This window comes from Oryctolagus cuniculus, chromosome 20 (assembly GCF_051225735.1).
Source record: "Oryctolagus cuniculus isolate XC-2025 breed Fujian yellow rabbit chromosome 20, ASM5122573v1, whole genome shotgun sequence".
Lineage (NCBI taxonomy): Eukaryota > Metazoa > Chordata > Mammalia > Lagomorpha > Leporidae > Oryctolagus > Oryctolagus cuniculus.
Window position 1 is genome coordinate 51,268,901 of NC_142886.1, and position 22,188 is coordinate 51,291,088.

The following is a 22,188-nucleotide window of genomic DNA, read 5'->3' on the forward strand; positions in this document are numbered from 1 at the left end:
GGGAGACGCCGGTTGGTCTGGAGACAGCTTTCCAGCCCCGCCGCAGCCTGCTGGTGCAGGACATCCTGCCTCTGTCTGAGGGGCCCGAGACCCCAGCCCGCCGGCCGGCCTCCCAGCACGGGCATCTGGCTGTGCATAGTGCATGACCTGGTTCCAAGACACGCACACACGCACACGCACACACACACACACACCTGGGTCCACACTGCACTGTCGTCCCTGCAGCAGTGGGGGGCCAGGCCACACATTCACACACTCACTCCTGTGTCCAGTCTGGGCCAGGCCCTCTGGCCAGCTCGGTCAGCCCGTTCAGCCCCTCTTCCTCACAGCCCCTGTGGTGCCCTGCAGCCCTGCAGCCATGGGGCCCGGGTCCTTGGTGCCGAGTGGGCGCCTGGTCCTCCAGGCATGGGTGGGTGGGGTTGCTGTGCAGGGACCTGGGAAAGGCAGTGGGGAGAGCCCGTGGCAGCCCGGGAGGCCCTGCTGGGTGGAGCCGGCCATGTGAGGTCAGGGCTTGAGGACGCCCCGGGCATGGGGGCTTCCTCCCTCTTGGTGTCACCTAGGTGTCCCCCACCCCCCCGCCCCTGGAAGGGTGGCCGTCGGGGGGCAGTCGGGGCCTTCCCGTGGTCGCATAAAGGAGTACAGAACCTCCGGTCGAGCTTTATTCACCGAAGCAGGCGACCAGGCCGGTGTGGCGCCAAAGCCATCACCGGGGCACCGGCTCAAGTCCTGGCTGCTCCACTTCAGTGCAGCTCCTGCTGTGGCCTGGGAGGCGGCGGAGGACGGCCCAGGTGCTTGGGCCCCTGACCGCGTGGGAGACCAGGAGGAGTCCCAGGCTCTGGCTCCAGTCTGGCCCAGCTCTAGGGAGTGAACCAGCAGCTGGAGGATCCCGCCCCCTCTCACTGTCACTCTGCCTTTCAAATAAAAAACCAAATTTATAAAAATGGGGGTGGGCAGGCTGGGTTGGCCCCCTGAGCGTTGCCTGCTGGCCCTGGACCGCACAGTGGCTGTCACGCTGGTGCCTGGATTCCTGGGCGTCAGCCTGGGGTCTGCGTCAGTGACCCTGCACTTCGAGAGCCGGCCGGGTGGGGAGGGGACCACCAGACCCAGCACAGGGCCCTGTGACTGATTCCTGCCCCCGGTTCTCTACTCGTCACCCAGCGCACTGCGCGGCCAGGGGCTCAGGGGCCACCCTGGCCTCACACCAGCTGACACCGCTCTCTCTGCCTGCCACCCCCTTCCTCCCCCTGCCTGCCTGCAGTGGCCTCTTGATGCTCCTGGGCCCGTCCCTGGTCACTGGACAGCATGGGCACCTGGCCCTGGGTCCCTCAGTGTCCCGCCCCTGGCCGCTGGACAGCATGGGCACCGACTGCATGGATGTGCAGTGGATACAGTGCAAACCCCACCGATGCCCGTGGCCCCAGAGAGGGGCCGGGCACACAGGAGCTCATGCACAGATGTTTGTGGCTCGGGGGCAGGAACACGAACCTCTAGTCCATGTGTGACGCACCCAGCCCCTGGCGCCCAGAGCACACCATTCCTGGGACCGGGTCTCAGGTGAGTACAGGGGCCGCCCTGGGCTGGTGCGCCTGGGGTCCCAGGGGCCCATGGGGCCCGCGCCGCCAATGCAGCAAGGCCGCCAGGTGAGAAACCGTTGTTGAGGGCCAGGGCTGGTCTCTTCGGCGTCCCTGACCCCAGGATGCGGCTTGGCCGTCTGCTCACACGTGTGGCGGGTCTGGGAGGTCAGCAAGAGCGCGCTGGGGGCGGGCGCCTCTGCCTGCTCCAGCCACGCCCAGGGCCGGACAGAGAGGGCCTGGGGGAGGCGCCTGCATCAGCACGAAGCGGACACCTAGGCCCAGCCCCATAGGTCCCACCCGCCCGGCCCGGCCCTAGACAGGCCCCGCCCCCCCGGGCGGCCCTGGCCTCCTCCCAGCCTCTCTGTGTCCCCAGCAGGCATGGCGCGCGCCTTGGGCCCTGAGCGGCGGCTGCTGGCTGTCTACACCGGCGGCACCATCGGCATGCGGAGCGAGGGTGGCGGTGAGCGGGAGCCCCTGCACTGGGCGCCCTGGGCGGCTGGGCTGGGCTGGGCTGGGGTCCTTCTCCCTTGTGCGCCCCAGGAGTTCACCTTGGAGCTGCTGTCCCAGGCGACCTGAGCACAGGGTCTCCCCGTGTGTAGCTGCAGCCGTGGGTGTGGGGCAGGAGGACGCGGAGTTCTGTGCACCCCTCACTAGGGCGGGGACAGAGGTGCCGCGCGGCCCTGGGGCCCCAGCCCCCCAGTGCCCTCTGGCTGTGGACACCCACAGACCCGTGGCACCTCGGGGAGGGCCTCAGACCCCTGCCCTCTGCTCTTGGTGCTGAAGCCAGCCTGGTGACGGTGCTCGGCTGGCTTTGCCTGAGGCCACGGAGGGCCTGGGGCAGGGCCAGAGCTCTAGGCCACCTGGGCAGCTGTGCCGCAGGCCTGAACTGGGCACCTCAGGAAGGAGCCTGGGGCCTCCCAGCATGGGGAGGGACCACTGCACTTGACCTTCTGGAATGTTCTAGTTCCTTCTGCGCAGCCTCCTCGTGGTTCTGTCGGTGACCCCTGACTCGGTGGGTCGGGCCACCTGGCCTCACGCAGCTGCCTCTCTGGGAAAGTGTTGCCTTCCACTCACCCGCTGTGGCCGGTACACCTGAGCCACACCTGCCCCTAACGTGTCCTCAGCACTGCCCAGCCCCCAGCCCCATCCGGCTCTTCCTCCCAGGGGTGTGGTCAGTGCCCCCCGCCTCCTCTCCTGGCCACCCCTCTCCACTGGAGCAGCCGCTGGCACTGGTGGCTTCTCCGTCCCCTCTTGCTTGGAGGTCAGCGTGAGGCTCCGGCCAGGCCCGCCCTCAAGGGCTCAGGCCCTGGGATGCGGCTCAGCCGTGTCGGGCGGGCAGAGGCCCCCGTGGGCCACCCACAGTGGGAGTCACTTGGTCCCCCTGCTTGGCCCTCCCGAGACGGATGCAGAAAGTAGCAGTGCCCTTGGAGGGCCAGCTCTGTCCCAGGCCCCTAGTGGGGTCTCAGCAGGTGTGTGTCACGCTGCTCTGGGGACACCGGAGATGAGGTGGGGGGTGGCCACTGGGCCACAGTGGGAGGGGCTGGGGCAGAGACCGGGCTGCCTGAGCCCTGGCCCAGGGGACTGTTTGGGGCCCTGTGTGGCTCCCAGGTCTGGCGTCTGGCCAACTGCAATTCGGTGGAGCTCTTCCCATGGTTGCGGGGGTCTGAGCTGAGGGACAGGTGGACCCCGGCTGCAGGACGCGCTCCCTGGGGGCTGGCAGCCACTGCATGGTGGGCGCGGGTGCAAGTGCCGCCGTCCGGGCTGGGGGGTCTTCGCCTCGTGAGCCCCCAGCAGCCAGCCTGTCCCGCCAGCACGGTCACCGGCCCTCCCTGACAGGCTGTGTGTCACTCAGGCCGGCGGCTTCCAGGCAGAACCAGCGCTCAGCCAAGGTGCCGTGCGGCTGCAGGCGAGCCCCGGGCTGCGCTCGCAGAGGACGGGGAGGGAGACACGAGATGCGTCTGGGGTGTCGCCCCAGGAGAGGGGACAGTCGCAGTCACCGAGCGCCCCCGTGCGGGGCCGGGGGTCAGGAAGAGAGAGGGGACAGTCGCAGTCACCGGGCGCCCCCGAGTGTGGCCTGGGGTCAGGAAGAGAGAGGGGACAGTCGCAGTCACCGAGCGCCCCCGTGCGGGGCCGGGGTCAGGGGTTCAGGGTCGGGCAGGTGCTCTCAGAGCACCTTGACCTTTTTGCCTAAAACTCTGAGGTGAGAAGGCTTCCAGGAACCATGGGCTCCGCAGGCCAGAGGGCCCCGCCCTCCCCACCCCGCTGGGACGGGGAGTTAGCACCCAGCTTAGGGGCTCAATGATTAACTGGCTCGCCCTGCGGCTGGCGGGGGCACTGCTGATTGGATTGAGGCTGTTGGGACAGCGTCCACTGCTGGTAAACAGCCCCGTGTCCCACGCCCAGGGCCCGGGGGCAGCGTGATCCCTTCCCTCACCCGAGCTCAGCGCCCGTGTCACAGGACAGGGGCATCACGGGTCTCCAGTCCAGGCCAGCGTCAGCAGCCCAGAACCCAAGGCCCCCAGAGCTGAGTGGCAGACCCCACCCACGTCCCAGCTGTGGGGAGGCCCCCAGAGCTGGCTCCTTGCAGGCAGCTGTGGGGTGGTGCTGCCCGCCGGCCACAGTCGGCCCCAGCAGCCCTCAGGCTGACAGCCACGGCTTCCTGGCGGCTGCAGTGCGGTACCCGCGCCCTTGGCCTGGGCCTCCTTCCCGAAGGCCGCTCTACAGGGCGCCAAGCCTGCTTGTTCATGTCCCAAGCTTGACTCTGGGGTCCCCTAGCGGGCACACACCTGAGAGGCAGCGTGAAGTCCCACCACTGCGCTCAGTCCCCTGCCTGAGTGGGCCAGGAAGAGGCCCCTGCTCCTGGGAGGCCTTCCTCCGTGGACTCCACGGGTCAGCCTGTGCTTCGGGGGACGGCGAGGGAATCGCCCAGGGTCCCCAGGCCCCGAGAAGCCGCATGGCGAGTCCACGCGCCTCCGCATCCCGTGTGCGGCCAGGCCCAGAGAGGACAGGGACTGCAGGGGGTCTGCCCATCTCGCTGCCCCGTGCTGTGGCCCCACGGCCCCTGGCCACAGAGTGACCACAGACAGCGGTTCCTTGCGAGGCCCAGAGCGCGCGTGCTCCAGCTTCCGGTCTCGCAGGCAGAGAGCCTGGGTTTCCCCGGACCCCAGCTCTGCCCGCAGGACAGGGGTGGGACAGGGCTGCCCCGACTGCCTGCTCCACACCTCCGGGCTCGGTTCTCCCGCCTGGAGGCTGCCCCGAGGGGCCACCGGGCTCTGCTCCTGGCCTGGGCAGACGGCCCCCCAGGGACCCACCAGCCCCTCCCCCATTCAAGAGCCTAGCACAGCCACCGGCAGCATTTGCTGCAGACGAGGCTGGGCGGGACATCTGGGGTCCACTTTGTAGCCCACCCCGTGTGGCACAGGGGCTCGTGAGGCCCAGGGGCTGCAGGCCAGTCCTCAGCCATTGGGCTGGCAAGCGCAGACCCCTGGAGGCTGGGTCATGTCCTGCTCACACCTTGGGTGTCCCAGGGGTGGCTGGGCTGACAAACAAGGCCCTGGCGTGTCCCCAGGTGTTTACCGAGCGCTGTTGCCCAGTGTTTGCCAGTGGCCGGCCTGAGCCAGCCCTGGGCGTCCAGCCACTTGCCCTCAGCGTCCAGCCCCCAGCGCCATCCTCGGGGCCCTGCGGGGGGGTGCTCTGAGCACAGCCAGCTGAGGGTTCCGGGGCGAGGAGTGGCTCCAGCGCCCCTCCCCTCAGGTCCCCCCCCAGTGACTTCGGCAGAGTCTGTCCCCTGGGAGCCCAGCCTGGCCGTGCACAGGCACCAGGACGCCGAGCGTGGTCTTGTGGCTTCTCCCCAGCTCCCAGGTGCCTGCGGCAGGCGCAGCTCCTGACCGTGGACCCCGACTCCCAGACCTCGAGCCCAAGTGAACCCCTCTTTAGGGAGGAGTGTCCTGCAGTACCTGTAACAGCAACCCTGCAGGGCTGGGGGGCCCAGAGGGCAGGGGCGGGGCAGGTCGAGGAGGGCGATGGTGGCTGCGGTGGCTGTGACGGTCCCAGCCCCCCCGGCTCCTCACGCAGCGCCGCAGAGCTAGCCGAGGGCTGCCCTGATTCACTGACGTGCAGCTGTGGGGATGGGCACAGCCGGGGGCGCCAGCCAGGGGTCCCACCAGGCTGGGGCTGGGGTCAGCGCTGTCCTGAGCTGCTGACTCTGGGGAGGCGAGGTGTGGTCAGAGTGACACAGGGGGAGGGATTGGACTCTCGCAGCAGCTGGGGGCAGCGTGGCTGGTGCCCGAGCGCGGGGCATGTGCCCTCGTGGGGGCACCCAGTGGGCTCGCGAGCCCCTCCAGGGAATGCACAGGCCCTGTGGGCTCCCTCGGCCGGCGGCTGCAGCACCGGCTCTGGGGGCAGCGACAGCAGCTTTCAGAGGCAGCGCAGAATCAGAGAGGGGCCTGGGGCGGGGGCCACGCTGAGCTCACCCCTGCTGTCCCCCCGGGGCCAGAGAGGAGGCCCCCCACTGTCCCCACCACGCGCCCTGTGACAGGCGGGACAGAGGCCCCACAGATGTCCAGGTCCTCACTCGGCTGTGATGGCGGCCGCCCTGAGCTCTTCTCTTTTTTTTAAAGATTCATTCAGTTATGAGAGAGAGGAGAGAGAGGGGGGGGGGGAGGGAGAGAGAGAGAGAGGGAGGGAGAGAGAAAGAGGGAGGGAGAGAGAGAGAGGGAGAGTGAGGTCTTCCATCCACTGGCCCGCTCCCTAGATGGCCACAATGGCTGGGGCTGGGCCAGGCCGGAGCCAGGAGCTCCCGGGGCTCATCTGCCCCTCTCAGGGTCCCTCGGGGCAGGGCGCCGTCCTGCACAGTGGAGGCAGAGGCCCAAGCACGCGGCACCTGCTGTGTGCCGGTCCCTGCAGGTCAGGCGGCTGGGGCAGGGGACGTGTACTGGACCCCGGAGGAGTCACACGCAGCTCCCTGCTGAGAGGGAGCACCAGGACCAGGGTAGTGGGAGTGTGTGGCTGCCTCGTGAGCGCTGGGGCCGACCAGGGCCCGTGGCCTCAGTCGGGAGGTGTCAGGGCCTGGCCAGCAGCCAGGGGGCAGGCAGGGCTGCTCAGGGGGCTGGGAGCAGACAAGGACACAGCTGCCCGGCCCCCCAGCCCCCGACTTCCAGAAGGGCCAGGGCCCCATGCGGCCCAGCCCAGCCCCTGCCCCCTGCTCCTGCCAGGGCCTGCCTCAGGGCGGTGGAGCCCACAGGCCTGGCCGTGGCCGCCAGCCCTGACCCGCCCTCTGCCCGGGCTCTGCCCACAGTGCTGGTCCCCGGTGGGGGCCTGGCTGCCGTCCTGAAGGCGCTGCCCATGTTCCACGACCAGGAGCACGCGCGGGCCTGTGGCCTCCCCGAGGACACCCTGGTGCTGCCGTGAGTGTGGGGTCCGGGCAGGGGATGCCGGGGCAGAGGCGCAGTGCCCGCTGGGGGCCCACGCAGCCGCTTCCGTCCAGGGCCCTGGTTTCTGTGTACTTTGCGGGGCTTAGAAGTGAGCCATGAGCGCCCCCCGCGGGAGCCGAACCTGTGCCTGCACTGGGGCCTCTTGTGCCCCTCCCCCGCGGCCCCCAACACCCCAGCCCAGGCTACAGTGGCCTTGAGCAGCTTGATGAGGCTGGGGGCAGCTGGGCCTCCTTGTCCCTGCCCGGAGCCCCTTCCTCATCCCGGCTCTGGCCCAGCTGCCTGGCACCTTCACGGCCGGAGGCTGAGCTGAGAGTCGCCCCGTGGCCAGTCTCCCCCGGCGGGGTCCCCTCCTGGCAGAAGTGGCTGGCTCGGGGCAGCCCGGCCCGCCTCCTCTGCCTCCTGGGGGATCTCCAGGTGTCGGGGGCTGGGCCCGTCCCTGAGGTGTCCTGCCCTGCCCTCTGCAGCCCCGCCAGCCGGGGCCAGAGGATCACCTACACCGTGCTGGAGTGCCAGCCCCTGTTCGACTCCAGTGACATGACCATCACCGAGTGGGTCCAGCTTGCTCAGACCATCGAGGTAGTGGGACGGGCTGAGGGCGGGGCGGGGGCAGGGCGGGGGCAGGGCGGGGGCAGGGCGGGCCCCTGCCGCACTCCCCATGGGAATCCTGGGTGGGAGGGGGACCTGATGATCGCCACGCACCTGTCCCCCCCTTGACGTCTCCTGCCTGGGACAGTGGTGGCCCTGGACCTGCCCCTGTGTCTGCAAGGGGAACTGCAGTGGACGCGTCCAGCCTGGGCCGCCCTGGTGCAGGGCAGTGCCCCGGTGGCCCTGGGTCCCGCGCTGCAGTCTGGCCCTGCCTGTGGCTGTGCCCTGTGTGGCCAGCAGGGGGTGCCCTGCCACAGGCGCCAGCTTCTTTGCAGTTGCGGGCCCCTGGGAAGAGCTTGGTGTGGGGGGTGGGGGGACCCCTTGGCTCTCAGAACTGTGCCCCTGAAGCACAGCCTGGGCCTCCTGCCCCACGAGGTCCAGCCCCAGCGTCCTCTCGCAGGTGGTGGCCGGAGGCTGCCGGTCAGGGTGCTGCCCGCCTGCCCAAGCCGGGTCCTGGAAGCCTGCCGGCTCCCTCCCAGCCCGCAGCCCCCAGCTGCTACGCTGGGGCTGACGCCCACCCAGGCGCACGCTGCAGGCTGCCGAGCCCTGGCCGACGCCGCCTGCAGACGCCGGCTGGACGTCCAGGGGGCACTGCTGTCCTCGGGGGCACAGGCCCCTCCGACCCATACCCTCTCATTCTCTGAGGGAGCCACAGTGCCATGGGGGAGGGGGAGAGCATGGGGCCCCTCCCCTGCCGCTGACCCTGAGCCCCCTGCCCCCTGCAGCGACACTATGAACAGTACCACGGCTTTGTGGTCATCCACGGCACAGACACCATGGCCTTCGCCGCCTCCGTGCTGTCCTTTGTGCTGGAGAACCTGCAGAAACCTGTGGTCCTCACGGGAGCCCAGGTGACCCAGGCCCACCTGGCCGCGGGGCAGAGGGCGGGGCGGGCCGGCCCTGGAGGAGGGCCCCGGCCGGCTGCTGTCTTGCCCAGCTGGGAGAGCCCGGGAGCACCGGAGCCCAGGCCCGACTGAGGCCCGCGCGGCCCCGCGTCTGCCGTGGGCTCTGACCGCCTGGGGCTCGGCTCAGTGCCGCACTCAGAGCACGTGCCCGTGTGCTTCCCTGTCCTTTACCCCCCCCCCCGCTGTGACCCCCGATGCCATCCCGGGCACCAGGCGCGACCTCAGAGCCGCGGCTGACGGAATGTTCTGGGAAACCGCGGGTGGGAAGAGGGCGGCGGCTCGGGGTCGGGTCCCCCCAGGGCCGGCCGGAGGCTGCAGGAGGGGTCCCTGTGCCGTCGTCTTCGCGGGAGCACACCCGGGCCCCTGAAGATCCTCTCCATGGATGGGGGCTGAGGGGGGCTGGGACCCCCATTCCTTCGAGTCTGGAGGCCTCTAGCCAGGTCTGCCAGTGCTGTCAGGGGAGCGGGCTCGGCTGCTTCTGCCCAGTCGCTGGACCCTCGAGAGGGTCTCAATGGGGGGGTCCCTGTACCCCCTGGCCTGGGGAGCAGGACGCCCTTCAGCGCAGGCCTCCGTGGGGGGCCCAGAGCCATCACTGCTCCACCCCGCCCCGCTGGTCTGCGGTGGGGCATCCTTGGTCCTGCTGTGCCCAGGACCCCTTCCCCCCACAGGCCCTGCTGGCCACTCCCCTCCCCAGGACCCTCTGCACCCGCCCCAGCAGCTCTGCCCATAGCTCTCTTCCCTGGGTGGGGCCTGGGCACTCGGCCTGCGGGGGCTCGAGCAGCTTGGGCAGAGCCGTGGGGCTGACCGTCCGCCCTGCGCTGCCCTTCCCGTGCCCAGACCCTGCTGGGGGCTGGGCAGCCGGACAGTGGGTCCTCTCCCCAGGTGCCCATCCACGCGCTGCAGAGCGACGGGCGCGAGAACCTGCTGGGGGCTCTGCTCATGGCTGGCCAGTTCGTCATCCCCGAGGTACCCACGCCGCAGCCTGGGGGCCCGGCCAGGTCCCGAGTATTTGTCCTCTGTGGCCGGGTCCCTGTCCCCTGCTGCGGGCGCTTTCCTGTAGACAGCCCTCATGAGCAGAGACCAGACCCCGCCCCTCCCCTGAGCTGGGCCCTGCAGGCCACGTGGGCGGGGTCTCTGGAGTCCCGGGGGGCAGGTAGGAAGTGTGGGGGCCTCCTGCCACCAGTGCTGGCTCAGCTGTGCCCAGGTCACCCAGGCCCCGCGGGTTGGGTTTGCCTGTAGGGGTGGCAGAGCGGGGACACCCTGTGGGGGGCAGCAGGGCTTCAGGGGGTGGGGTCACCTGCCAGCCGGGAGGGGGCGGCAGGGGTCCTGGCTGGGTGGCCTGGCTCTGAACCACCCCCCCACCCCGCAGGTCTGTCTGTTCTTCCAGAACCAGCTGTTTCGGGGCAACCGGGCCACCAAGGTGGACGCTCGGAGGTTTGCGGCCTTCTGCTCGCCCAACCTGCAGCCCCTGGCCACCGTGGGCGCAGACGTCACAAGTGAGCCGCAAGCAGCCGGGAGGTCGTGCCTGGGGCCCAGGGCTTCTCTGGATTGGCCAAGAGCCTGGTGCTGCCCCAGGCCGTGGAGACGCTGGCTTGGGGGTCCACCCCCGCAGTCCCGCCCCCGCCACGCGGCCTGAGCCCTGCAGCTCCTCTCAGTGGCCGTCCTGGCTCTGCCCCACCTGAGGCTGCCCTCATCCCTGGGAGTCCCGTGGGCGTCCCTCTGTCCACCGGGCTGCCAGGCCCGGCCCCGCCCCTGCCCTGGGTGCAGGAGCCCCATCAGGCCCCGTGGAGGGGGTGGGTCACCCGGCCTGGGATGCGTCGGGGGGGCTCTGCGTGCTGGCCGGGCTCCAGGTCTGCGTGGGGGGGACGGGGCCAGCTCTGTGACACTGCAATAGGCAAGTGCGCCCCCTCCACACGCCCTCTGCCGCCCCCCCACCCGTCCCGGCCCCCCTGCAGACGGAGGCCTGGGGCACCCGGCCCTCTGCCCCACCCCAGGGCCAGCTCCTAGGCCAGGCCCAGCTGGTGCTCCCTGGGGAGCTGGGCTGCTGTGTGGAGCCCACGCCGCCGTTCCCGTCTGACCGCGTGGCTGTGCCGCGTCCCAGCGTCTGGGGGGGCGGAGCTGCCCCTCACCCACGCTGTGGCCCGAGGGTCGTGCACACGTGGCAGAGAGGGGGCTGGGCCGCCCTGCCAGGGCCTTGACCTCGCAGCCCCAGGCCTGGGACCAAGGGGAGGCTGAGGGAGCCGCAGGGCAGGGGCTGCCCTGGGCCCCCCACGACCCCTGCCTGGTTCTGTGGGTGGGAAACTGAGGCAGAGAGGGCTGGTCACCCAGGGAGCGCAGTGGGTATGGGACGTGTGTAGCACAGCTGGATGCCGGGATCCGGGCAGGGGTCTGCTGGCTTCCCTGAGGGCCTGAGAAGCCCAGAGGCTTTCTGGAGGAGGGGGCACGCAAGCCGGCGCTGGGGGTGGGCGCTGGGCCCTGCGGCGTGGCGCGGAGGTGTGGGCGGCTGCCGTGGGGACTGAGTCACCTGTGTGTGGGCCCAGGAGCCAGGCTGCTGCCGGGGGCCTGTGCCAGAGCTGTGCCCCAGGCCCAGGCCCAGACCTGAGACCCGCCTCCCCGGCACACCTTCCCCTGCGTGTGCAGCTGTGTGGGAACCCGCGACCCACCCACCTGGAGTCAGGCTGCCCGGCCGGCTCAGCACCTGTGTTGGGAAACCCCAGGCTCCGCCCAGGGTGTGGTTGCTGGGGCCCTGGGGAGGGGGCCGTGGGGGTGGAGCCAGGCTGGATGCCAGTGCCTCTGTCTCCCCCTGCCCGGGGCTCCCTGGGGCCTTCCTGGGGAGTGAGCAGGGTGGACCACCGGGGGCTCGGCGCTCAGTCTGCTCAGCACAGGTGAGCAGGTCCTGCTGGCCCCGCCCCGCCCCGCCCATGCCTCTGTGCCGCGGCCCTGCCCAGCGCCCTGGGAGCAGAGGAGGAAGCTGTGGGCCACGTGCTTGTCACGCGGCAGCGTCATCCCCAGGCCCTGCCTTCGCGCCTGGGGCCGAGGCCCCCCACCGTGCTCCAGTCCCCTGGGTTCCCCCAGGGAGCGGGGACCTGCCTGGTCCCCAGCTGCCACCCTCCCCTCTGCCCCACGCGGGAAGAACAGGGACTCCGGAGCCTCCGTGGCTGCCACTGGTGGTGCCCGCTGCCCCACCGCCACCGGTCAGCCGGGCCGGGCTGCAGGCCCGCAAGGAGCGGCGCCTCACCCCAGCCCTGCCGTGTCCCCACAGTCAGCCGGGAGCTGGTGCGGAAGGGCGGCGGGAGAGGCCGGCTGCGGGTGTGCAGCAGCATGGAGCGCGACGTGGGCCTGCTGCGCCTCTACCCCGGGATCCCCGCCTCCCTGGTAGGAACGTGGCCCCCAGCGGCCCTCCACGGCTCCTGCTCCCCGTGGTGCCCCGGTGTCTCCCCAGCCAGCACAGACCCCACTGGGGACGGGGCATCGGCAGTGTGGCCCCACCCCGTCCCAGCCCTCAGGCTGAGCCCTCGGGGGCCGAGGGGCCTCTAGGCCACGCACCGCCCCCAGCCGCCTGGGCTGAGGCTGTGGCGCCCTCTCGGCAGCTCCGGGGGCTCTGGCTGTCTGTGTGGACGCCCAGTGCCGGGGCCAGCCACTCCCCGGGGCTCGCCGGGAGCTGCCCCAGGACTCCGCTCATTCTCGCTGCCTCTCGGCGGCGGCGGCGTCCAGGAGCAGCCCCCGTGGTCCTCCCCCCGCCACCCTGGCCGCACAGCAGGCGTCCAGCTGCAGCCCCTCTGCACGGGGCGGCCCCGGGAGGCCCAGGCCCAGGCTGGGTGTCGCCGGTTGCTGGCGCACTCACCTCTCGCCCCTGCCGCCCCCCAGGTCCGGGCCTTCCTGCAGCCGCCGTTGAAGGGCGTGATCATGGAGACCTTCGGCTCAGGCAATGGGCCCAGCAAGCCGGACCTGCTGCAGGAACTGCGGGCAGCGGCCGAGCGTGGCCTGATCATTGTCAACTGCACACACTGCCTCCAGGGGACCGTGACCTCGGACTACGCGGCCAGCATGGTAGGGGTGCGGAAGGGGCTGAGCCCAGCCCCTGCCGGCTGAGGCGCCTGCTGGGGGCCTTCCTGAAGGAAGCTGTCTGTGCACTCTGTCCCCATAGGCCATGGCAGGAGCGGGCGTCGTCTCCGGCTTTGACATGACATCGGAGGCCGCCCTGGCCAAGCTGTCCTATGTGCTGGGCCAGCCAGGGCTCAGCCTGGACCGCAGGAAGCAGGTGGGAGCCACTGGGGGTGGGGTACGGTGGCTTGGAAGGGCGCAGGGAGGGCTCAGGGCTCCCCCTGGGGGGAGGGTTGGCTCTGGGGCCCAGGCTCGCACACCCCTTGCCTGGCCCCAGGCCGGGGACCAACAGCTCTTGGGCCTTCTGAGACCCCGAGCCAGAGGGCAGGGCTGGCCCGGGGCGGGGCCTCCACATTGACCACAGCGCCCAGCAGCCCTCACACCGTGTCCTGGGCTTACCTGACCTGTGTCCTCTCCCCCAGCTGCTGGCCACGGACCTCCGCGGGGAGATGACGCTGCCGGCAGATGAGAGGAGCTGGCGCCCGCTGCCGGGCAGCCTGCTGGGCCGTGGGCTCGCCTGGCTGTCAAGGCTTGGTGACGGCCAGGTACGAAGCCCCTCAGTGCCCGTGGGACCCCAGGTGGGGACAGACGGGCCTGCTGGGCCCACCGCACAGCCCACGCAACGGGCCAGGGCAGTGTGGTGGAGCCCTCCCTTGGCGTCCACTGTCTCTGCTGGCCCTGGGGCGGGCGCTGCCAGCACCGACTGAGGCTGCAGGCCCCGCCACGCTCGCGGGAACGAGGCCAACTCCATCCCCGTCACAGCCGCGCCAGCCGGGGCCTCCCTGCTCACGGCATCCAGTGGTGCCTCGGTGTCCCCTCTGGGGAGCAGGGCGGGGCCGCTCGCTGGGCCGGTTGACGGCCAGCTCAAAGGCCTGGGCCATATGGCCTGTTATTAGGGTGGCTGTGTGGGCCCGCGGTGCCTCCAGGGGTGCAGGCGGCAGCCACAGCTCTGCAATCGGGCTGGCGTGGGCACCGGCATCTCGGGGAGCTCCCAGTGACCTATTCCGGGATGTGCAGATGTGTGGAACCAGCCCTTTCTCTCCGGGGGGGGGGGCCGGCACCCCTTCCCGCACTCCTGTCAGTGGTGGCGAAGGATTCTGACAATGGAGACGATGTGGACACAAACCCTGGGGCGCGTATGGGAGTGGGGGTTCACAGGCCGCGGTCCCACAGCAGGGGGGAAGAAGGAGCCACATGGTGGCCCCGTGCTTGGCCTCTGCTCCCGCGTCTGGGCGGACTGATGCGGCTCCAGCCACAGCCCTGGGACGCGGTGGCCCGGGCCCTGCCTCCCCCTGTCGGGGGCTCAGGCTCAAGGCTCCTTCTCCCCGGGGGATGCCGGGACCCAGGAACCCTGCTCCCCCACCAGGAGGCTGATGCTGTGCGGGACATGCTGGTGCCCAGCCTGGCCTGTGCCGCAGCCCACGCCGGGGACCTGGAGGCTCTGCAGGTGCTAGTGGAGCTGGTGAGCCCCCCGGGAGCCGGCCTGGGGGGTGGGGGGGCACGGGCCTGCTGTGGCCCCGGGAACCCCGCTGGGACCACATCCCATGGGCCACACAGCAAGGTTTTCCTTCTAGCTGGGGACCACAGCCTCTTGGGTGTGGCCACGGGGGCTGTGCCAGGGCCCCCCATCAGGGTGTACCCCAGCCCTGCCCAGCGCTCCTGGGGGGTCACGCGCCCATGTGTCTCCCACAGGGAAGTGACCTAGGTCTGGAAGACTTCAGAGGTCAGACCCCTCTGCACGCGGCCGCCCGGGCAGGCCAGGCCGGCGTGGTGGCTGCACTGCTGCAGAGGGGCGTGCAGGTGGACACTTGTGACGAGGACGGCTGCAGCCCGCTGCTGCTGGCCGTGAGGGGCAGGTACGGGGTCTCGGCGCTCGGAGGATGTGCGGGCAGGGGCAGGACAGGACCCAGCTTCCTGACCCCGGGCTTCACGGAGGAGGTGGCCTTGTAAGCCTGGCACGGGGTCTCTGGGGGAGAAATGAAGCCTGAGGGCCTGGGTGCCCCAGTTCCCTGTGCGCACCTGTGGGCTGCACCTGTGGGCTGCAGGGAGGCCAGGGCGCAGCAGAGGCAGGTGTGCAGCCGCACGCACAGGTGCCCTAGGGGCTCGGCCTTCACGCAGGGCCCTGCCTGCCGGACGGGGGCACAGTGCTATGGGGGTGAGAGCGCGGGGGGTACAGGATGCTAGACAGAGAGGTGGCCAGAGCCGGCCTGTGCCGAGGCCGCCACGGCCCGAGCACCAAGTGCCTGCCCGGCTCGGGTAGTGTGAAGGTCGGGGCTGAAGACAGAGGCTCACAACCGGATGGTCAGCGGTGAGGGTCACTGTGGACATCGGGACCCCATCTGGGGACTTCCTACCGCCCAGTCTAGTGGGCGCAGGGCCTGGGAGCACCAGCCCGGGCCATCACACGCCCCTCCTGCCATCTCCCCAAGGGCTGGGCTTGGCCCACCTGTGAATGAAGTCGAAACTGGGGAGGGGGGAGGCGGGATGGGCACAGGGCCGGCAGGGCCGGCTGACCTCTCGGGTGGGGTGGGGGCACGGCGTGCGGCCCTGCTGCTGCCCGCCCCCAGTGGCAGCAGGGCTGGGAGTGTGCACCAGGTCTGGCTCTGGGCGGGGCCCGACGGGGCGCTGAGCTCTGCCTCTGCACTTGCCCAGTCACAGCCGAGACCCCTCGTGGGGGCTTCGGCAGGACCTGGGCTGGACCTGGACACAGGGAGGGGTGCTCCGGAGCGCCCTGGGAAAGAGGCCAGAGTGTCCAGGCCCAGGTCTCGCCCTGCAGTGCCCTGTAGGGCAGGTGTGGTGGGTGGGTGGGGGGAGGGCTGCAGGGCGAGCCCCGCTGGGCTGGGCTGATCTGGCTGGAGAGTCCCGACTGGCGAGCTCGGGCGTGGGTGGGTGGCGCGGGGATGAGCTCACCGCGGCCCCGCCCGGCTGTCACAACACCCCCCCAACCGGTCTCCCAGCCTCGCCGCCTGCCCGGCCCTGCTGCTCCCCTGGGGTGGCACCGGGGAGGGCTGTGGGGGCTGGGCACCCTGCTGAGAGTCCCTGGCGGTGTCACCGTGGCTCTTGTGGCTGCTGCGGGGGCCGCACCCCTGCACTTTGCGTGGCCCTGGGCCTGCCGGAGCCCCCTCCCTGTGTCCGCCCCACCCCCAGCAGGACACACTGCCCGGGCATGCTGCCCCCAGCGGGACCTCCTTGGCTGCACTCCCCAGAGCCAGCCCTGGCCCGGCCGGGAGGCCGTGGGGCGTGTGTCAGAGTTTGGGGTGCATCAGGAGCTGGGGCAGGGAAGAGGGCGCTCTGAGCCGACTGGTCCTGCAGAGCCCACGTGTCCTGGGAAGGGGTCCGGGGCAGAGGTGCGAGTGGACAGCGCTGGGGCTGGGAGGGGAGGCGAGAGGTCGGGGGGGGGGGGGACGCAGCCGTCAGCGGGAGCTCTTTCCCACGCAGGCACCAGGGCGTCATCGAGCTGCTGCGGGCGGCCGGGGCTCGCCTGTCCCCCCAGGAGCTGGAGGACGCGGGCACGGAGCTCTGCAGGTGAGGGCTTCCAGGATGTGGCCCGGGTTCGAGGAGGGGGCGCAGCCTGGCGCACACGAGAGGGGTCTCTCCACAAAGTGTGCACTTCACACGGCGAGCTGTGCATGTGTGGGGAGAGGCAGGCGCGGGAAGGCCTGGGCCAGGGTGCAGGTGCCAGCCGGGGGTGTGTGTGGGTGCTAGAAGCAGGCCTTCAGGGAGAGGGGGGCCAGCAGGAAGAGGACCCCAGCCCTCATGCCCCCAGCCCCACGCCTGGCACTGGCAAGGCCGCAGCCCGAGGCCCGGGGCCCGGCTCTGGGGTGAGGTGGGAGACGCTGCCTGCAGACTGCCAGGCCGGGGAGGTGGGCTCTCGGGGCTGGGGCGGTGAGCAGCTAAGAGCCCAGGAGGGTCGCCTGGGCTGTGCCCCTGGTCTTCTGTGACCACGGCTGGCCTTGTTTCCCAAGCCCACTGGGTCCAGGGCTGCACCCCAGGCAGGCCGCTCAGCTCGCCGACAGATGGGGGAGCTGGGGCTGCAGCCGGGACTCTGCTGGGCAGAACTGGGGGTGCTGCTGCTCTGAGGGCTGCGGGCCCGCGGCCTGGCCTGGGAGCAGGTGCGAGATTCACCCCAGAAATGACCGCCGCTGTGGGGAGGGGCCTCGCTTGCTTGGTGCCAGCCTCACCCTGGCCCCAAGCCAGGCCTCCCTGCAGCCTGCTGGGGTCTCCTCTGAGCCCGAGTGACTCAGTGGGCCGGCGCCAGAAGGGCTGTGAAACTGCAGGTGGGGAGTGCATGTGCGTGTCTGCGTGTGCGTGTGCATGCCTGGGCGGGTGTGTGCGTGTGCGTGTGTGCATGCCTGGGCAGGTGTGTGCGTGTGTGTGTGTGTGCATGTCTGGGCAGGTGTGTGCGTGTGTGCGTGTGTGCATGCCTGGGCGGGTGTGTGCGTGTGTGCATGCGTGTGCATGCCTGGGCGGGTGTGTGCGTGTGCGTGTGTGTGTGCATGTGTGTGTGCATGCCTGGGTGGGTGTGTGCGTGTGTGCATGTGTGTGCATGTCTGGGCGGGTGTGGGCATGTCTGCGTGTGTGTGTGTGCATGCCTGGGCGGGTGTGTGCGTGTGCGTGTGTGTGTGTGCATGCCTGGGCGGGTGTGTGCGTGTGCGTGTGCGTGTGCGTGTGTGTGTGTGCATGCCTGGGCGGGTGTGGGCATGTCTGCATGTGTGCGTGTGCGTGTGCATGTGTGTGCATGCCTGGGTGTGTGTGTGCGTGTGTGCATGCGTGTGCATGTCTGGGCGGGTGTGGGCATGTCTGCATGTGTGCGTGTGCGTGTGTGTGCATGCCTGGGTGTGTGTGTGCGTGTGTGCATGCGTGTGCATGTCTGGGCGGGTGTGGGCATGTCTGTGTGTGTGCGTGTGCATGTGTGCATGCCTGGGCGGGTGTGTGCGTGTGTGCATGCGTGTGCATGTCTGGGCGGGTGTGGGCATGTGTGTGTGCACCCTTGACCTGAGTCACGGGCACGCCCACCCGGTGAAACCAGACTCCAGGCTGCGTGCCAGTCCCCAGGCCGTGCGCTGCTGGGTCAGCTCTTTGGGGCTGGCATTGTAAGTCCGCCCTGGGCCACCCGAGGTGGGGGCAGGGACAGGGGGCAGGATGTGTGTCCAGCCGGCCCTGACCCATCCTCTCTCGCCAGGCTGGCGGCCCGGGCGGACACTGCAGGCCTGCAGGCCTGGACGCAGGCAGGGGCCGACCTGGGGCGGCCCGGCTATGATGGACGCAGTGCCCTGCACGTCGTGAGTGCCCCTGCGGGGTTGGGGGACATCAGCCCTGGCAGCTCCGCCCCTCCCTGTCACGCCTGCCTGCTCTCGGGATGGGGGTGGGGGGAGGGGTCCGTCTCCCACAAGGAGCCCTGGGAGCTGCCACTCCCCCAACCCGGAGGAGAGTGAAGGAGACACTGGGCCCGTGACGTGACGCGGCGGGCAGGAGGTGCAGGCGGGGGCTGCCCCTCCATGCCTGCTCCCCCGCAGGCCAGAGCAGCTGGGACCTGGGAGGCCGTGTCCTTCCTGCAGGGCCCCGAGGGTGCCCAGGCCTCAGAGGCCTCAAGTCCGGTAAGTCCCAGCGGGCAGGGCTGACCGCCTGCCCAAAAGTGGCCGAACCCTGCCTTGGGGACTGTGTCTGAACACTGATCGCGGGACAGCCCGAAGAGGCTGAGAGGGGCTTGGGCCAGCTGGGGGTGCTTGGGGTGGGGGTGGGGAGGCAGAGCAGGGAGGGCTTCAGGGAGGAGGGGCCTACCTCAGCCCCCCTGCACTCGTCCAGGCCCTACCCACCCGGCCTGGGAACGGGGCCCCAGCCCCCTGTGCAGGTCCCAGCTGCCTGGCCCCACAGACGCCCAGCTGGTCCCTGGCCCCCTCCACCTCCACACACGGCCGGGGCCGCTCCGTGGTCTCAGGAAGCCTGGAACTTGCAGGAGGTGCTGCCTGGTGTCTAGCCTGAGGCCGTCCTGCTGCAGCTCAAGCCTCCCCCAACCCCCGGAAGACCTGCCCACCGATGGTGCTGCACCCTCACTGCGGGGCCGCAGGAAATAAAGCCGCCTCCCAGCTCCCCTAGCCGCCGTGGATGTGTCTGGGTCCCCTGCTCTGGGCACAGGGCGGCGTCCTCAGCCCCCTGGGGGAGGGCGTGAGAGGGCAGGTGGAGGGTCTGGGTGTGAGCCGGGCCCTTGGGGCAGGGGTGGCGCCCGGGGGCTCCCTTCCCCCACGGCCCCTGCCCAGGCTGTCCCCACCTCCAGTCGGCCCTGGTCCCCTCTCCTGCTCTTTCATGAGCTGGCAGCCCTCTCCTCCAGGCAGCCCCAAACCCGCCAGGATGAGCACGCAATCCAGCTTGACCCAGAGGTCCTTGTGGTCCCTGCCCAGGCTGCCGTCTGGTCCCCGGTCACCCCATCTCCCCAGCATGGGGCAGGGGCCCCCCGGGCCTCTGCAGGGCCTTCGGGGGGACGGGCTGCTCCCTGGGGTGAGCCCCTGCCCCGCGGTTCATTCCAGCCCCCATCTGCCCGAGCTGCCTGTAGCCCCAGCCCATCACCCACCGTGAACCAGGCTGCCCAGGCCGCCGCCCACTGGGGAGACAGGAAAGCGGTCACCTGGGCCGGGGGTAACTGCTGCGAGCAGGTGCCGCCCGATGGGCTGAAGTCTGCACCTGCAGCCAGCTCTCGGTCCAAGCTTCCCACAGGCAGCTGGGCCAGGCCCAGGCTCCGCCACGGGTGCCACTGGGCCGGCCAGGGCCTGCCTCGGGCCGCGCACGGCCCCGGGCCCGCCCCGCTGAGTGTGAGGAGCCGGGAGCTGCGGGCTCTGCAGCCTTGGCGCCTCTCCAGCAGCCCAGCAGAGGCTCCCCACCTATCTGTCTGGCCACTGGCCTGGGTGCCCAGTCCCCCTGAGCCCGGGCAGGACCGTGGTCCCCTGAGCAGGTCCTGGGCACTGAGCTGGGCCAGGCCACCGGCAGCTCCCTCCTCACCCGGATGCAGGCGTGCCCGGGCCTCGCAGCTGTGACGCCACACGAGCGCGGCTGCCCCACAGCTGACGCAGGCCCGATGAGCAGGGCTGTGGGGACAAGGAGGGGACACAAGGCCCGGGCGCCACAAGCCCCACGGTCACTGGGGAGGCAGTGGGATGGGGTCCCACTGCCGAGCCCAGCCCACGCGCCGCAGGCCCACAGCGGCTCTGGGCAGCTCCCAGCCCCTCCTGGGGACCGGGCAGGACCTGCTGCTCACGGCCACAGCACACGCAGCCTCAGATTGCGAAAGCCTTGGGTGGCACACGTTACCCCACATGGCAGGTGCCGGCCTGCCGGCGTGGAGAGGGCCTCTGGTGCCGGGACCAGCGTCTTGCCACGGAGCTGGCTCCTCCCCAAGTGGGTCACCCAGGGAGCTGGCACAGACGGCTCAGGGCTGGGAGGGTGACCCCCCCCCCGCACGGCTGTGGACCCGGCAAGTGTCCCGGGAAGCCGTGAGCCATTGCAGGCACAGGTGTGGAAGTGTCTTGTCCCCGGGGAGAATCGCCAAGGAGCCAGGAGGGGAAGGGCCGGCGCCAGTCGCCACCCCCGGGACGTGTGTGGCCCCCAGGAGCTCTTACTGTGCCACGGGTTGGCCCCTCTCGTCCCCACTGGGTCATCATCCTTCCCATAGCCGTCCTGGCCTAGGCCGCCGGGTCCAGACCTGGGAATTTCACTGTGTGTGGTGGTGGTGGTGGGGCGTCTCAGCTCACCAGGGCCCAGGCTATCTCTGGGAACATCTCCCTCTCATCCCAAGATCAGCCGCCTTCCCGGGGCGCCCCACCCCCACCGCCGCCCGCCCCTCCCGCAGGCTGGGACATTCTCTGGCCCACCTCAGCGCCTCTGCAGGCAGTGGGGGCACAGTGCCCGCACCCGCTCCCCTCACGCTGGTGTGTGCCGGTGTGTGGAGGGAGGGCTCAGAGCGGGTGTGTTTGGGGGGCTTGTGTCACAACCACACCCCACCCCTCTGGCTCCCATGAGACCTACAGACCCCGCCAAGCATGCCCCCCACCTCAGTTCCCCAATTTCAAAACGGAAGCAGTGACACCACTGGCACGGGGTTGACAGGTGGTGGTGACACCCTGCCCTGGGCGGATGTGGCCTCCTCTGGCGCCTGCCACCATTGGTGACCCCTCCTTGCTGCACCAGTGGCTCCAGACGTGGGGGGAACCCAGGGTGTCCCCTCTCCCCAACCTCACCCACTACATGAAAGCTAGGTCCTAGGTCCCAGGTGGCGGGACACCTCCGGGGGTCTGAGGGGGTGGGGCTGCGGGGCCGCGGGCCTGGGCTGCAGGTGAGGGTTCTGGCTGCTCCCCACCCCTCCCCTCCCGGAAGGCGACCAAGGCAGACCCAGAAACCTGCCGGGCGCGTCCGCCCGCCGCCTTCCTCCTCCTCCTCCTGGTTTCACTTTCTCTTTACTCCCGCCCTCTCCCACGAAGCTCTCTTTGAAGTGAGGGGCCCCGAATGGGCGTGCCCGGCCCAGACCCTCGCCCCTGCCCGCAGGCGAGCCGTGTGGCTGGGCTCGCGAGCGGCTTCGGCCCGCACCTGCCCCAGCCGCCCTGGGCCCCAACCCGGCCAGCGCGGCCCCGCACACGCAGCCGCCCCTCGCCGGGTCCCAGGTGCCGACCCCAGGGAGGCCAGGTGCGCCCGCGCCGGGCGGGGCCGGGCGGCCGTGAGTCAGGGCCGCCCCCGCGCGGGCGCGCCCCGCAGGCCCCGGGCCGCGGACGACCGGCCTCGCGACCCGCGGGCCCGGCAGAACCGGTCGGGCCGGCGCAGCGCGGGCGCGGGCCGGCGCCGGAGAGGGCGGCCGCGCCGCATAAAAGGCGCGGCGCGCTGCGGCCGCTGCTCGGAGCGCGGGGCGCGGGCGCGGGCGCGGGCGCGGGGCCGGGCGCCACGAGGCTCGCCCTGCACAGCGCGCCGGGTCCAGTGGTTCTTAGCAGTTCAACAGTTCTGTAGCGCAATTGTGAAATGTTTAGGACCACTAGACCCGGCGGGCCTGGCGGCGGCGCCCGCACCACGCGCCCCTGCAGGGCTCCGGCACCGCGGGCGCGGCGCCCGGGTCTCCGCGGGCGCGGGCGGCCTCCCTGCTCGGGGCTCCCGGGCCGCACTCGCTGGGGAGGCCTCGGGAGTCTGCGCAGGAGCGGCGGCGGCGAGGGCCGCGCGGGGTTGGGTGCGAGCCCGGAGACCACGCCCCCCACCGCCGGTCGCTGCCGCGGCCCCGGCTCGCCCTGGCGGGCGGTCTCGCCGCACCCGCTCGGGACGCCTCCGGGAGCCCACAGGTGAAGACCCGGGTGTTCGTGGGGGGGCTCGGCGGGGGCCGCCCGGATCCCCCCCCCGCGGGGCTCAGCCGCCCGGCGGCGGCTCTCTCTGGAAGGAGGGGAGGGTCTCCTCCGCCTCCCACCTCCTGGGCCCCATGTTTGGGGGCGCTGCTGGGTCTAGCGGGCCTGGAGTTGGGGCGCCCTGCAGGCGGGTGCGGACTGTACTAGGCCCAGGCCGGGG

General features: G+C 71.0%; 1 protein-coding gene across 2 annotated transcripts; it reads left to right on the forward strand.

The window, feature by feature from the left end:
* The first annotated feature begins 1,904 nt into the window (after positions 1 to 1,904).
* ASPG (asparaginase) lies at positions 1,905 to 18,755 on the forward strand. 2 transcript variants are annotated; one of them, XM_051834944.3, is made up of 16 exons: positions 1,905 to 2,034; positions 6,871 to 6,979; positions 7,471 to 7,582; positions 8,377 to 8,502; positions 9,439 to 9,522; positions 9,926 to 10,052; positions 11,819 to 11,931; positions 12,424 to 12,606; positions 12,704 to 12,817; positions 13,083 to 13,205; positions 14,027 to 14,122; positions 14,353 to 14,516; positions 16,099 to 16,185; positions 17,843 to 17,942; positions 18,177 to 18,257; positions 18,617 to 18,755. In XM_051834944.3, exons 1-16 carry the CDS (start codon positions 1,953 to 1,955, stop codon positions 18,635 to 18,637), a joined length of 1,722 nt encoding a protein of 573 aa, XP_051690904.3. In that variant the 5' UTR covers positions 1,905 to 1,952; the 3' UTR covers positions 18,638 to 18,755. The 2 variants fall into 2 exon arrangements, with proteins under 2 accessions (XP_051690904.3, XP_089178915.1); XM_089322789.1 differs by having other exon boundaries at positions 14,027 to 14,107.
* Positions 18,756 to 22,188: the final 3,433 nt, after the last annotated feature.

Bases quoted from the DNA above. Each gene is read 5' to 3' on its own strand.
- ASPG (XM_051834944.3), top strand. From the start codon at position 1,953: ATGGCGCGCGCCTTGGGCCCTGAGCGGCGGCTGCTGGCTGTCTACACC. The intron at 6,980-7,470 runs GTGAGTGTGGGG...TGCCCTCTGCAG, and splicing joins GAGGACACCCTGGTGCTGCC to CCCCGCCAGCCGGGGCCAGA. The intron at 18,258-18,616 runs GTAAGTCCCAGC...TGGAACTTGCAG, and splicing joins CCTCAGAGGCCTCAAGTCCG to GAGGTGCTGCCTGGTGTCTA.